General features: G+C 41.4%; 1 protein-coding gene across 3 annotated transcripts in view; it reads left to right on the top strand.

Annotated features, from left to right (window-relative positions):
• grm4 (glutamate receptor, metabotropic 4) overlaps window positions 1-15695 on the top strand; it is a 188527-nt gene that overhangs the window by 138114 nt on the left and 34718 nt on the right. For all 3 annotated transcript variants that reach the window (XM_051112697.1, XM_051112698.1, XM_051112699.1), the window contains one exon: window positions 12686-12886. In XM_051112697.1, the coding sequence (XP_050968654.1) occupies window positions 12686-12886 (201 nt within the window). The remainder of the gene's footprint in view (window positions 1-12685; window positions 12887-15695) is intronic.

Here is a 15695-nt window from a genome sequence, read left to right as displayed (position 1 = left end):
TGGTTCCCTACAAAACCTCCCTCAGGCTTGTGTTGCTCAGAGAAGAGTGGTGGAGGAGACGTCGTATGTCTTAAATGCTTTGCATGGGAGCGTTGATCAAAAGGCAGGACCCATCTTTCCTCCAGACGAGATGTCTGATAAATGCAGAGGTGATGCAGATTCCATCTATTATCACCATCCCACCTAAATTGGACCGCTGTTTCATATGGATTATAGAGGTGGGTTTGTAAACAAAAGGATGTTGGTTCGATCCCTAAGAAATGCAATACTTGAGTCATCAACACTGTGCCCTTGAGCAGTAAGTGAACTTGGAAGTCGCTTTGTATGAACGCTAAAGTGTGATTTTTTTTTTTTTTATTATTTGACATATATGTAAAATACTATTAAAATTTTGATTGTCTGCACCTAAGACGAAAAGCCTGAAGCCTCTCAACAAATAATACCTGAATTATTTCTGAAAGGCCAGAAATAATTACCCTTCTACTTTGATTGCTGGAGGGATTTTGAGGTCCGAGATCCAAAACTAATGTATGCAACATCTAAAGCAGTCATTCTGTCCTTTGAATCAATTATAGCAGCTATCTCTATGCTGAATATTTTAATTCATTCGCCGGAAGTTAATGGATTGCTTTTATACAGTAAGTGCATTCAGAGACTGGCACTCCTTGAGTAGCGCGCACATCCTGGCCATTTCTATGGACCGCTCACATTGTGTCTGAATCAAAAGCACTTTGTATCAAGATTTTTTTAGTTTTTTTTGCTGCTGTTGAGGTTAAGGGTACAGCAGAGTTTCCACAAAACCTTTTGAAAAGAGAATCACTCGTCCGAAACCACAAACAAGAGACTTAAGTGAGACAAAAGGCTCTGGAGGTTTTTCTGGCAAATGGGGAGAGTCAGAGCCATTATTCCCAGTGAGAGCAGAGCCCTCAGAGCAGGACAGCCAGTGTCTTTAAAGCCCCGGAGCAGCGTGAGGTACTGCAGGTTACGTGCGTTCTACTCTGTCTCGGTCCCCGTCAATGCCACCTTTCAGCCCCCGACAAACTCTCTGAGATGCCTTCCTTAATTGGAAAGGATTCCTCAAAAGGTGCAGAGCCCGGCGGTACAGAGAATGTAGATGTGCTTGGAATGTAGGATGAGAAGTTTGAGCTTGTAACTGTGTCGTGTCTGTAGGATTTCGTGTGCACAGGGCAGGTGTTTTGTTTTTGTTTTGTTGTCAGTCATGTTTACGTATACATTTAGAATAATTGAATCCCATTGATTTAATTAGATGTCAATATTTGGTGAGAAAATGCCCCATAAGGATGTTTAATTTTGTGTGCACAGGGCAGGTGCTTTGTTTTGTTTTGTCTCATATATGCACAATAGTTTAATTAAATTGAATCAATTAGACATGTCAATATTTGTCGAGAAAATGCCATGTGAATGTAAAATCTATATACTTTTATTTTAAATTATTTTACTTTATTTATTTGATTTTTGCTTTGCTTTGTGTTGTTTTGCCAATCATTTAGTTTTACGTAGGTATGCATTATATGCATGTAAATGCATTATAAATTTAATTGAAACTAAACTGAACTGAATTGAACTACATTAATAAAATGCCTCATATGAAATCAAAATATAACCTTTAACCTTTATTTATTTTATTTTATTTTATTTCTGTTATTGTTTTTTTTTCTAATCAATTGTTTTTAAATATGCAGAATAATTGAATTGAAATTAATCTAATTGAATTAATCAGATAAATTAATATTAATATTAATATAAGAAAATGCCCTAATAAGAAAATGTGCCATATGAAGTTAAAATCAAACTATATACTTTATATATACACTTTTATTTTGTTTTATTTTATTTTTGTTTTCCCAATCAATTATTTTTATTTTTTATTTTTATGCAGAATAATTTAATCTAATTAAATTAATCATATATATCAGTATTTGGTTAGAAAATGTCCCATATGAAGATAAAATCATAAGATAAAGATAAAAAAGAAAAAATGTGTATGTATAATTAATTTTAGTTTATTTTTTTGTTTTATGTATCCAAAATAATTCAATTGAATTATCAGATATGACAATATTTGGTGAAAAAAATAAAGATAAAATAAAAAAAAAAATAATAATAATTTTATTTATTTATATATTTATTTTTGTAATAATGCAGAATAATTTTATAATTTAAAGAATTAAATCTTTAATTTATTTTTAAAATGTCCCATATGAAGATAAAATCATAAGATAAAGATAAAAAATAATGTGTGTGTGTGTGTAATTATTTTAGTTTATTTATTTATTTTATGTATCCAAAATAATTCAATAGAATTATCATATATGTCAATATTTGGTGAGAAAATACTCCATATGAAGATAAAATCTCAATATATTTTTTATTATTTTATTTTATTTTATTATCCTAGTTTTGTTTTATTTTATTCTAGTTTTGCAGAATAATTTAATTGAATTTAATCAAACTGAATTATTCAGATATATTAATAATTGGTGAGAAAATGTGCCATATGAAGTTAAAATCAAAATATACTTTTTTTTTCATTTTATTTGTTCTGGTTTTGTTTTGCTTTGCCAATCAATTATTTATTATTTAAGTATGCAGAATAATTTAACTGAAATGAATCGAATATATCAATATTTAGTCAGAAAATACCCCAGATAAAATCAATGTTGTATGTATGATGCATAATTTTGTTGGGTTTCAGTGTTTTTACTTTGTGTTACACATAATGTAAACTACTTGAACAGTAGCATATGTGGAAGCGCTCGCACTATTTGATGAGGAGTTTGTGTTTATAACAGTGTTGCATCTCAAGGCTTTTGTGTGTACATAGAAGACAAACAGCATGCATGTGCGTGTTCATGTACCAGTGAGAGTGCTAATGCGTTTGTGTATGCAGAGCATTAAGAAGCGTGTGGGCTGACCAACCTCCCCCAGCGCCAGAGATTCACAATGGATTTTTTTTCTCACAGGCAGACCCACGGCGGAACCCCCCCCCGGCACCACCACCACCAATAGTTACCAAGCATAACCTGCCTCTTTAATATAGGGTTTTCAAGATGCAAAGGGGCTGTCGAGGATGTTAAATTGCCTTTCTGTTTAAGGCAAAGCTGAAGTGCTGGTGATTAGAAACCCTAGAAGAATAGGACAGACATTTCTTTACTAACAGCAGCTTTTAGGGAAAAAAAGCACTGGCTTTGTCTAGATAAGAAAAGGTTTGCAAATGCATGAGTATGGATGGGTTTGTCTTGGGCAAGCCAGAAAAGAGTATTGAGTAAAATAGGAAACCAGCCTTTTGAAATTTCAAGCAATGGTACAATACTGCACTAAATGAAATTAGTGCACTCTGTTGTAAAAAAGCGAAAGGCATTCTGTTGTAAAAAAGTAATGATTTCTCGTTCGGTTTTTGCAGTTGTTTGAAATACTGTAAATGTACTGTAAATGCTGGCAGTAACCCAAAATGACAATGGCACAGGCTTTATTCTGAAGAGTGTACCCTGCAATCTGCCAACCTGACATCTGACAGCTATCTCCCCGGTTTGTTCTGGCAGGGTCATAATTGAAACAGCTCCTTTGCAATTAAGACCTTACAAAAAAAAACCCAAGCTGAGCAACTCCAGCTCTAATGAATATACAGCTGTCTGGCATGATTATATGAGCGCTGAGAGATAATTAATCTTGCTTGCTGTCTCCCTGTCTATTATTCCACCCTCGTGTGTTACCAGACCTCTTTCATTTATCCGTGGCATGAAGAGCAAGATACGGGACTTGGATAACTGAACATGTGAGATGACAACTCGTGGCATATTGTAGATATTTGATTCGTTTTTTTCCCCCCTTTCTAATTAAATACAGTCTTTTTAGAGTGTCACATGTAACAAGCTCTGTAGCAATTATTTAAAAAACAACCTTTTGCACATAACAGTACAACTGTAAAATCAAATAGAGGCCAACTTGTTTAATTTATTAATTTAATTTAATTTATTTTAATGTAATTGTTTTTATTCTATTTTTGGTGATGCCAATCATTTATTTTAAAGTATACACTTAAATTTCAAAGTGTGCATATTAATGAATTCAATGACTATATGATTTTTTTTTTTAATGAGAAAATGTGTTTAATTTATATTTTTCTATTACATAAGAATATATATTACATAAATTCTATGCCTTTCAGTGACTCACACACCATAATTACTATTCATGACCAAAGCTGTGCCTGAATATACATTTTTATTTTATATCATAGGCCTAATTCTGAAACATTTATGACAAAAAAAATGCCAGAATGATGCTGCTTTACACTTCACAGTAGTATCTCAATTGAGTATCCTTAACAACTAGGCATTTAAAACTGTCATAATAGTGAAGAAAGCTCGATGAGATTTATAATGTATCCTTTTCAGATCATCCTCACACCCCTGAATGGTTTTACAACTCAGATTAGAAGTCTTAACACAATTTAACAATTCCAAAATATATACTTTTTAATTAATTTAATTTAATTTAATTTAAATTAATTTATTATTTATTTATTTTTGTTTGTTTTGTTTTACCAATTAATAATATTTAAGTATGCAGAATAATTTAATTGAATTTAATCTAATTGATATAATCAGATATGAACTTAAAAACAAAATATATACTTTATATATACACTTTAATTTAATTTAATTTAATTTAATTTAATTTAATTTAATTTAATTTAATTTATTCTGGTTTTGTTTTCCCAATCAGTTATTTTTGTTTTTTATTTTTATGCCGAATAATTTAATTGAATTTGATTTAATTAAAATAATCAGATATATCAGTATTTGGTCAGAAAATGTCCCATATGAAGATAAAATCATGAGATAAAACTAAAAGAGAAAAATATGTGTGTATAATTATTTTTGGTTTATTTATTTGTTTTATGTATCCAAAATAATTCAATTGAATTATCAGATATGTCAATATTTCGTGAGAAAATGCCCCTTGTGATAAAAGCTTGATGAGATTTATAATGTACCCTATTTTTAGATCATGCTCACACCCCTAAATGGTTTTACAACTCAGATTAGAAGTGTTAACACAATATGTGTCCATTATGTATATAATATCTATACACTACTTTTGGGCATAATTATGTCCTAAGTGTTTAAAAGCCGGGTTTAGTCATTGTTCAGGAGCTTGCTGTTTTGTGGACTAAGGCTGTTTGTTCTTAGCCATGTGATTAATTTATGTAGGCACATCCTTAAAGTCTACTTTCCTGTACTGTCATGCAACTGAAGCAAAACACTTAATGCATTCTGAACAACATGTGGTGTTGTTGCTGGCAAGCTGAACATTGGTGCATAAAATTAAATTGATTAAATTAGTGTATAAAGTTCATCACCCTTGACATGCTCTAAATTATTATATTTTGAATTGTCTTCTTAGTTGGAAAATGACAAATATGTTCCTCTCATCCTCAAAAACTGTTTTGCTTAATTTTATTTTAATTAAATCCCAAATATTTTAGAAAATAAGTTTGACCTCAGAAGTAAAATGCACATTGGGGAAGGACCCCTTTAAATGATTTACAACTATTATTGTATTTTTGGTAAAGGAAAAACCTGGGAAATGTAACTAGTTTGGTGTTCCACTTTTGAAAATGAATAATGCTCTCTAAGTAAGATGTTTATGTTGCAATGCAACAAAAGCAGACCACTGTTATTATAATCAGTAGGCCTTTTTACACTGCACAAACTTGATGAGGCCTTCAGTTGATGAATGCCCTATTTCTGTTTTTAATGTGTTACACAGTTCAGCCACTTTCTTCTTTGAAATAAAATTTTGCTTTTAGATTTTCTTTGTAGTATATTTTTAAAAACGGAGTGTCTGTTTACACTAAGTGCAAATAGCCTGCCTTGTTGGCAGAGGCTGTTTACACTAACTCCGCCCACCAGTGTGTGATTGGACTAGTCAACCCTACAAAGGACAGTTGTTGATCATCAGCTCTAGTGATGATCTCTCTGCTTTTAGACGCTATCGACCTGGGTTCGAATCCGCCTTCTGGCGAACTTTTTTTCTTCCTTTTCAAATCTCATATCATATCGTAAAGGCATTTATTTTTTATAAAAATGAGGGAAATAATTGAAAAGTTAGAAAATAAAGTATTGGTTAGGGTAGGTGTTGGGAGGGCTTATTGTCCTCATAATGCAGCATTAATTTAATAAATTGATTTAAAAAAATAAATTAATTAAATACTGCATACTTTTTCCTGCATTACGTCTAGGTTACGTACGTAACCCTCGTTCCCTGAAGGAGGGAACGGAGACGTTACATATGAGAACTCGCTTGAGAGTCCAATCATCTCCAAGCCTTATTCAAAAGGCCAATGAACATTCATGAACATTGGCGAGTGGTATTTGCATGCCAAGCCACTCCCCCGTATATACGGATATATAAGGAGGCGGCGTGCAACCACTCATTCAGGCTTTTGCTGAGGAGCCGAGCTGCAGCCCGGCGTCAGCGCGACGTCAGGTCGTGGCAGGGGATGTAACGTCTCCGTTCCCTCCTTCAGGGAACGAGGGTTACGTATGTAACCTAGACGTTCCCCTTCAGTCGTTTCACTACGACGTTACATATGGGAACAGACCCATGGAACAGGCCACGATCCAGACGTTGCGTTACGCAACACACCGCGTGCCGACAGGCGGACGTGTCAGCAGACGGATATGAGCGTAACCTTCCCAACGCCCTGGGGGCCAATAGGGGGCCCCTCAGGGATGCCAGCTGTACTGAAGCAGGAGTTGGGGGGGCGGAGCACATGAAATCTCTACATGTGGAACACAAGAAATTCAATATATCCATAGATTTTAGGGATATACGAGGGAAACATCGGCCCTCTGGCTGACCGTGGAAAAATACTGAAACATGTTGCCACAACCTGCTGGGCGAAGGAGACCCAACCGGAGCACAGACAAGCACTACTCCGCACTAGGCCTGACTGCGGGGCATGGAGGACCCAGGTTCGCCGGAGGGAACAACCGAGGGAAATAGCGCACGGATCCATTAGGAATGGCGCAGCAAGCCGACACCAGCCGGACTCCCGCTCGCCTGTGATGTCTATGTTAAGACACGGGAGGATACGGCCTCTACGCGAAGGTTGTAGAACCTGGCGAAGGTATTAGGTGTCGCCCAACCCGCAGCTCTACAGATATCTGCTAGAGAGGCGCCATGAGCCAACGCATAGGATGAGGCAACACTCCGTGTGGAGTGGGCACGAACACCTAAGGGGCATGGCTCTCCCTGGTTTTGGTACGACAGGGAGATGGCATCTACCACCCAATGGGCCAACCTCTGTTTGGAGACAGCATTCCCTTTCTGCTGACCTCCAAAGCAGACGAAGAGCTGCTCGGTGCATCTGAAGTGCCGAGTACGGTCCACGTATATACGCAGAGCACGAACTGGACACAGCAGTGCAGAGGCTGGGTCTGCCTCCTCCAGGGGCAGAGCTTGCAGGTTCACCACCTGAACGCGGAAAGGCGTGGTGGGAACCTTGGGCACATAACCAGGCCGGGGTCTCAGGATGACGTGAGAATCGCCGGGCCCGAATTCTAGGCACGCTTCGTCGACAGAGAAAGCTTGTAGGTCCCCTACCCTCTTGATGGAGGCCAGTGCGGTCAGGAGCGCTGTCTTAAGTGACAGATATTTTAGCTCAACTGACGCAAGTGGCTCAAATGGGGCCTCCCGCAGGCCCTGGAGGGCGACGGAGAGGTCCCAAGAGGGTATGGGGTGCGGCCTGGGGGGATTAACCCTTCTCGCACCTCTCAGGAACCTCACGATGAGTTGGTGCTTACCTAGGGATGTTCCATCCACTGCATCGTGGTACGCTGCAATGGCAGCAACGTACACTTTGAGAGTTGAAGGGGACAGCCTGCGCTCCAACTTTTCTTGCAGGAAGGAAAGCACTACTGCAATCGTACATCTCTGTGGGTCCTCCCCGCGAGAGGAACACCAGTCGACGAACAGACCCCATCTCAGCGCATAAGCCTGCCTTGTAGAGGGGGCTCTGGACTGAGTGATAGTTTCTATCACGGCCTGTGGAAGGCCGGAGAGGTCTGACGCGTCCCGTCCAGGAACCAGACGTGCAGGTTCCACAGATCGGGGCGCAGGTGCCAAAGGCCCATCCCCTGAGAAAGAAGGTCTCTCCTCAAGGGGATTTTCCAGGGAGGGGCTGCCGCGAGGGAAATGAGTTCTGGAAACCAGGTCCGGGTGGGCCAGTATGGCGCAACCAGCAGAACCTGCTCCTCGTCCTCCCTGATCTTGCACAGTGTCTGTGCAAGGAGGCTCACTGGGGGAAAGGCGTACTTGGGCCCCGGAGGCCAGCTGTGTGCCAGTGCGTCCCTGCCGAGGCTGTTGGGAGCCTCGTTGAGGGAGTAGAACCGCTGGCAGTGGGAGGATTCGGGGAAGCAAACAGATCTATCTGGGCCTCCCGAAATGGCTCCAAATTAGCTGGACTGTCTCGGGGTGGAGTCGCCATTCTCCAGGATGGGTGGACTGCCGTGAGAGCTGGTCGGCTGCACGGTTGAGTTCTCCTGGAATGTGAACGGCACGTAGTGATTTCAGCCACGTTTGACTCCATAGGAGCAGATGGCGGGCGAGTTGTGACATGCGACGGGGCGCGTAGACCACCCTGACGGTTGATGTAGGCTACAGTCGCTGTGCTGTCGGTAGAACAAGCACGTGCTTGTGACGCAACGTCGGTCGGAGGACGAAGGGCCAGAAGCACAGCCAACAACTCTAGGCAATTGATATGCCATTGCAGTCGAGGTCCTGTCCAGGAGCCCGATGCTGCTTGCCCGGCATACAGCACCCCAACCCGTGGAAGAGGCATCCGTGTATACCACAAGATGCCTGGAGACTTGTCCCAGGGGACTCCGGCCTGAAGGAAGGCCGGGTCTGACCACGGGCTGAACAGGCGGCGACACTGCGGGGAAACGCCAATCCGGAGTGTGCCACGGTGCCATGCCCATCGCGGGACTCGATCGTGTAACCAGCGCTGAAGCGGTCTCATATGAAGCAGGCCGAGCGGCGTCACTGCGGCTGCGGCTGCCATATGCCCCAGGAGCCTCTGAAATGTTTTGAGAGGGACCGCTGTTTTGTGTCTGAATGACTCAGACACTTCAGCACTGACTGCGCGCGCTCGTTGGTGAGGCGGGCTGTCATACTGACCGAGTCCAGCTCCACACCGAGAAAAGAGATCCTCTGCACTGGGGAGAGTTTGCTCTTCTCTCGGTTGACCTGAAGGCCCAGATGGCTGAGGTGCCGGAGCACCAAGTCCTCTGTTCGCACAACAGATCTCGCGAGTGAGCTATGAGAAGCCAGTCGTCGAGATAGTTGAGGATGCGAATGCCTGTCTGCCAAAGAGGGGACAGGGCAGCCTCCGCGACTTTCGTAAAGACGCGGGGAGAGAGGGAGAGGCCAAATGGAAGCACTTTGTACTGATACGCTCGACCCTCGAAAGCAAACCGTAGGAAGGGTCTGTGTCGAGGCAGGATCGAGACGTGAAAGTACGCGTCCTTCAGGTCGATGGCTGCGAACCAATCCTGGGGACGAATGCATGTTAGCATGCGCTTCGTCGTGAGCATCTTGAACGGCAGCCTGAGAAGGGACCGATTCAGGGCTCGAAGATCCAGGATGGGTCTGGGGACGTTGATGTTGTCATCCCCCAAAGAGCGATTCTCTCCACCTCCGGGTTGCCCGGAGATTTCTTGCAAGAGATCTTGCTTCGCAGATTTTTTGCGGGTGACGGGTCCCTGAGACGCGGGCGGCGCCGCTCTCCCACGGCCAGCTCGACGTCGGGCTGCCAATCTGGGGTCATGTACCTTAGCAGGGGACGGAGCTGGTTGTTTGGAAGCCGCGGGGGTGCGCCCTCGGCGACGAGCAGGCGGAGGTTGGGGCCCTGCGGACATGGTTGGAATGTCGCGGCGGGGCAGGATGTGTTTAATCGCCTCCGTCTGCTTTTGAACCACCGAGAACTGCTGGGCGAAGTCCTCGACGGTGTCGCCGAATGGCCGCCCTGGGAGATAGGAGCGTCGAGAAACCGTGATTTGTCGACATCTGCCATCTGGGCCAGGGTCAGCCATAGATGTCGCTCCTGGACCACTATGGTGGACATCACCTGACCAAGGGAACGCGCCGTCACCTTCGTAGCCCGGAGGGCGAAGTCGGTGGCGGCACGGAGTTCCTCCATTGCACCCTGGTCAGAACCCCTCTCGTGCAGGTGTTTCAACACCTTGGCCTGGTACACCTGTAAGGTGGCCATGGCGTGCAAGGCGGTGGCAGCCTGTCCAGCGGCGTGGTAAGTCCGGCCCGCGAGAGCGGACGAGAACTCACACGCCCTGGAGGGGGAGATGGGGCCGATCCCGCCAGGTGGCAGCGCCGGGCGGGCATAGATGCACCGCGACAGCGCGCTCGACCTGAGGGACCGCCTCATAACCCCGGGCTGCACCGCCGTCGAGAGAGGCGAGGGGAGAGGAGCTGGGACGTGGACGAGAAGAGTGCGGGGCTCGCCAAGTCCTCACCAGCTCCTCATGCACCTCCGGGAAGAAAGGCACTGGGGAGAGCGCGGCGGTGCCGCGGAGCCCTCCCCAGAAACCAATCATCCAGCCTAGAGGGATCGGCCGGAGGTGTTTTGGGCACCTCCAGACCGATCTCCTTGGCGGCTCGGAGGAGCATAGCCGACAGTTCAGCATCTGTCTCAGACGGGGCGGCAACCGCAGAGGGGTACCGACCCGCCGAGTCGTCAGCCTCATCGCCAGACTCTCCCTCTGATGCTGCAGCAGACATCTCGACCTCCTGGGGAGCGCAAAAGGAGATACCCAGCCCGCTGTACGGGGAGGTATACTGCTTTGGCAGCTCAACGGGACTGCGCGGTGACGCAGAAGTCCGCGGGGCTTTGGGGGCCGATGGAACATTCTGCATAGTCACCTGAATGTCCCCCAAGTGCCTCGCCGCGGCAGCCGAAAAACCTTGACGGCTCAACGATTTACCGCGGGAAGACAACAACAAGGGGTGCCTACTCATGAATGAGCGGCGGGACTTTAACGCAGCCATGGACATACGTTCGCAATGAACGCATGTACCATCCGTGAACGCTGCCTCAGCGTGCTCTCGGCCCAGGCACGTGAGACAGCGATCATGTCCGTCCAAAGAGGCGAGGAAACTACCGCACCCGGAAGCGCACGGCCGGAGAGACATACCGGGAAGATGTCCTCGACAGCCGTGAGAAATTCACTCTTTTGAAATCCCGGTCCGCCCAGGGAGGAACCGCGGCACAACCGTGCACTCAAACGGGGCGCTCGCTGGAGTGCGGGAGGCGTTGATGCCGTGAAAACGGCAGCCCGCAGGATTATGCTAACGGCTGCCAAACGCTCTTTTAGAAGCAAGCTCTTTTAGTTGTTTGGCAGCACGTCAGCAGAGAGAGTGGAAACTCTGGAACTCTTTTTTTTTTGTATGGCTCAGGAAACGAGGCTCCAAAAGCAAAAGTCTGAATGAGTGGTTGCACGCCGCCTCCTTATATATCCGTATATACGGGGGAGTGGCTTGGCATGCAAATACCACTCGCCAATGTTCATGAATGTTCATTGGCCTTTTGAATAAGGCTTGGAGATGATTGGACTCTCAAGCGAGTTCCCATATGTAACGTCGTAGTGAAACGACTGAAGGGGAACTACAGTTAGTGCATTAATGCAAAAAAATCCTGCTATTTTAAGTGTAAATTTGCATTTAGTATAAATAGAACCCATTGTTATTTGCACATAGTGTAAATAAGTCACTGAAAAGCATGGAATTTATGTAATATAATCGTACATAATAGCAAATCATATACCATGTAAGAAAAATACAAATAAAGCGAACAAATGAATAAAGAAAATAATTTATAACAACAAAATATTTCTCTTTAAAAAAAATAAAATCATATAGTCATTCAATTAATTAATATGCATACATAGAAATTTAGAATAAAATTAAATTAATAGAATAAAAACAATAAAACAAAATTTAATTGAATTTAATTTAATTTAACAAGTTGGCCTCTATTTGATTTTATAGTTGCACTGTTATGTGTAAAAGGTTGTATTTTAAATAATTGCTACAGAGCTTGTTACATGTGACACTCTAAAAAGACCGTTTTTAAATAGAAAGGGGAAAAAATGAATCTGATATCTACAATATGCCACGAGTTGTCATCTCACACAGTGCACATATTGTAAATAGTCTCTATCGCTATTTACACTTAGTGCGAATAACCGCTGCCTTTTTAAAAAAATCTGAATTAAACCTTTATTTTATTTTATTTTATTTTATTTTATTTTATTTTATTTTATGTTATGTTATGTTATGTTATGTTATGTTATGTTATGTTATGTTATGTTATTTTATTTTATTTTATTTTAGAAAAGCCCCAAGTAAAGAAAATTTCTAAACTCAAGCTTAAACTCTTGTCTCAAGCTTACAGGTGATTGGTTCAGTAACAGTTCAGACTCTGAGGTGGCAAAGAACTTTGACGTATTTGGTGTAGAAAGCGTCAGGCTGTGCAACATAAGTCGCTTCCAGTGCTGTCCTGGTGTAAGTGTGACAACTCAGTCAAAATGTAATGACACTTCAGTCGACGCTGATGCAAACTTTTTCTTTCGTCTGTCAGATCAAGAGAGGATCGGAAAAGACTCGTCCTACGAGCAAGAGGGAAAAGTGATGTTCGTGATTGATGCGGTGTACGCGATGGCGCACGCCCTCCACAACATGCACAAAGACCTGTGCCCTGGCAAGGTGGGACTGTGTTCCAAAATGGACCCAGTTGATGGAACCCTCCTGCTAAAGTACATCCGCAATGTCAAAATAGCAGGTAAGCACTTTACCTTCTGCATTACCACTCTTCTGTTTGTCCTATGACAGACCTTCTAGCACAGAGCAAACATCTGTTTATGGGTGCTTAAGAAAGGGGATTTTTGCATAATTAGCCCTTTGACAGTGAATTTAAGTTTCTTTATTGCGGCATAACAATTTTAAAACCTCTCTCGCAGGATACATTTTTGAAAGTTGTCCAAAATCCTTTTAGTAAAGCCCCACCCTGGCCGTAAATTGTCAACAAATGGTTTTACAAAGATTAGCTGCTGGAATGGATTAGAGTTGTGAGAAACAACAGAAGCCCTGAGGAACGACAGGCTGCTCCCCAGAAAAGTATTTTGATATGTGCTTAGTGTACCCAAGCCAGAGTTCCTCCTGAGCCATGTATGTGTTAATTAAAGCAGTTTGCAGTGGGCTCACAACACCCTTTGGACATGTTCTTCCTGGACTATCAATGGCAGTATGACTAATTAATTTACTGAGTATTCACATTTACTCTGAGGACCGTGATGATGTGGCCTACTGTTCTGAAGTGTAACCGGCTAATAGAATATGACTTTCAGGGTCATAAACTTTTTTTTCCCCTCCCAACTGGGTCAACTGTTATGCAAATCGATCTGTCACATGGTTCTCTGACCAAGTGCCCTTCAATCATTAGTGCATTTGACTGAATGATTCTCTACTGAGCTTTACTGTGTCAATAGCATCTGCTTTGGAATAGGCCCTGACGTTTTTCCGAGAGAAAACGTGCAGATCTAATTGAATTAATTAAGTGCCTGACAATTACTGCGGGAGTTGAATGCTAGTTCTGAACATAAATGCTTGATTGAGGAGTCCTTCGGGAACCAGTTAAGAACTGGTGTTTAAATGAATTATACTTAGTGATCGAACTGAGCCGGTAATCGGTACCGGCAATTATGTGCTGTACACATTTATTCATGGCATCACGGTATGGTTTACATATTACTTTAGCTCCGGTATCTATTGTAAGTTATTCAGTCCATGTATATACACAGTTGAAGTCTGCAAAGTGTTAATTATTTTACCAAAATAAGAGTGATCATACAAAATGCATGCTATTGTTTATTTAGATGTTTAGATATTTCACATAAAAGATGTATACATATAGCCCACAAGAGAAATTAATGGTTGAATTTATAAAAACGACCCCGTTTAAAAGTTTACATACACGTGATTCTTTAAACTATGTTGTTATCTGAATTATCCACAGCTGTTTTTTTGTTTGTTTGTTTGTTTTTTTGTTTAGTGATTATTGTTAATGAGTCTCTTGTTTGTCCTGAACAGTTAAACTGCCCGCTGTTCTTCAGAAAAATCCTTCTGGTCCCACAAATTCTTTGGTTTTTCAGGATTTTTTGTTTATTTGAACCCTTTCCAACAATGACGGTATGGTTTTGAGATTCATATTTTCACACTGAGGACAACTGAGGGACTAATATGCAACTATTACAGAAGGTTCAAATGCTCACTGATGCTCCAGAAAGAAAAATGATTCATTAAGAGCCGGGGGGTGAAAACTTTTGGACTTTGAAGATCAGGGTAAATGTAACTTATTTTGTCTTCTGGAAAACATGTAAGCATCTTCTATAGCTTCTGAAGGGCAGTACTAAATGAAAAAAATATTATATTTAGGCAAAATGAGAAAAATGCACACATTGTCATTCTGTCCAAAAGTTTTCACCCCCCAGCTCTTAATGAATCGTTTTTCCTTCTGGAGCATCAGTGAGCATTGAACCTTCTGCAATAGCTGCATATGAGTCCCTCAGTTGTCAGCTGTATATCAGGGCTGACAATAGATTTTAGGGCTGTTAATGTACATGATTAACATTACACATGTTGAAATTTGGCTTCAGAAAAGCTTTTTCTTTTCAAGATGAATTGTAAACTACAGTTTTTGAAATGTTTACTCATGTTTACTAAGGCTGCATTTATTTGATCATAAATGAAGGGAAAGCATATTATGAAATATTATTGCAATTTCAGATACTGAAAACTAAAGTATCTGAAAACTAAACTATTGTTTATATATATATATATATATATATATGTTTGAAAATGTATTTTTGTGATAGCAAATCTGAATTTTTAGCGTCATTACTCCAGTCTTCAGTGTCACATGGTCCTTCAGAAGTCATTCTAATATGCTAATTTGCTGCTCAAGAAACATTTTATTATTATGACCAATTGTGAAAACAGTTGTGCTTCTACATTTTTAGGGATTTTTGATGAAAAGAGAGTTTACAAGTATAACTAATGTGGCTCTTTTTAAAGAGTTTTTAATGTCTTGTATATACAAATGACATTTATTTATGTAAACACATTTTTAAATGTTAAGTGATTTCATAGTTTTTAAATACAATTAGGTAAATGTGTTTGCAGAAATAAATTAATTTAATTTGTACTGTATATACAGTGGGGCCAAATAGCACCTTTTAAAATATTTCACTTTGCATTTTTACAATTTTTTTTTATAACAAATTATATTATTTTATTGTTTGGGTTAAGAGCTGAAGTGAGACACATTCAGAATTGTTTTTTCTCTCTTTTGCTTCAATAATAGCAGCATTTGAGCTGCATGAAATCCACAAGTTTATGATCCTGCTCACAGCCTGATTATCGTGTTCTCCAGTATTTCATATTAGATTATATTTCATGTTAATTCTGCATTTACATTATTAAAAATCCTACCACTACTACAACAAAATTCTCAGATTTTTAATGTTTGGACCCTACGGTATGTGTACAGACAAGTGGAGTACTGGCAATTCTTTTTTATTCAAGCATAAATT

The sequence above is a fragment of the Labeo rohita genome, chromosome 6, assembly GCF_022985175.1.
Source record: "Labeo rohita strain BAU-BD-2019 chromosome 6, IGBB_LRoh.1.0, whole genome shotgun sequence".
Lineage (NCBI taxonomy): Eukaryota > Metazoa > Chordata > Actinopteri > Cypriniformes > Cyprinidae > Labeo > Labeo rohita.
This window is presented reverse-complemented; position numbering and strand designations above follow the sequence as displayed.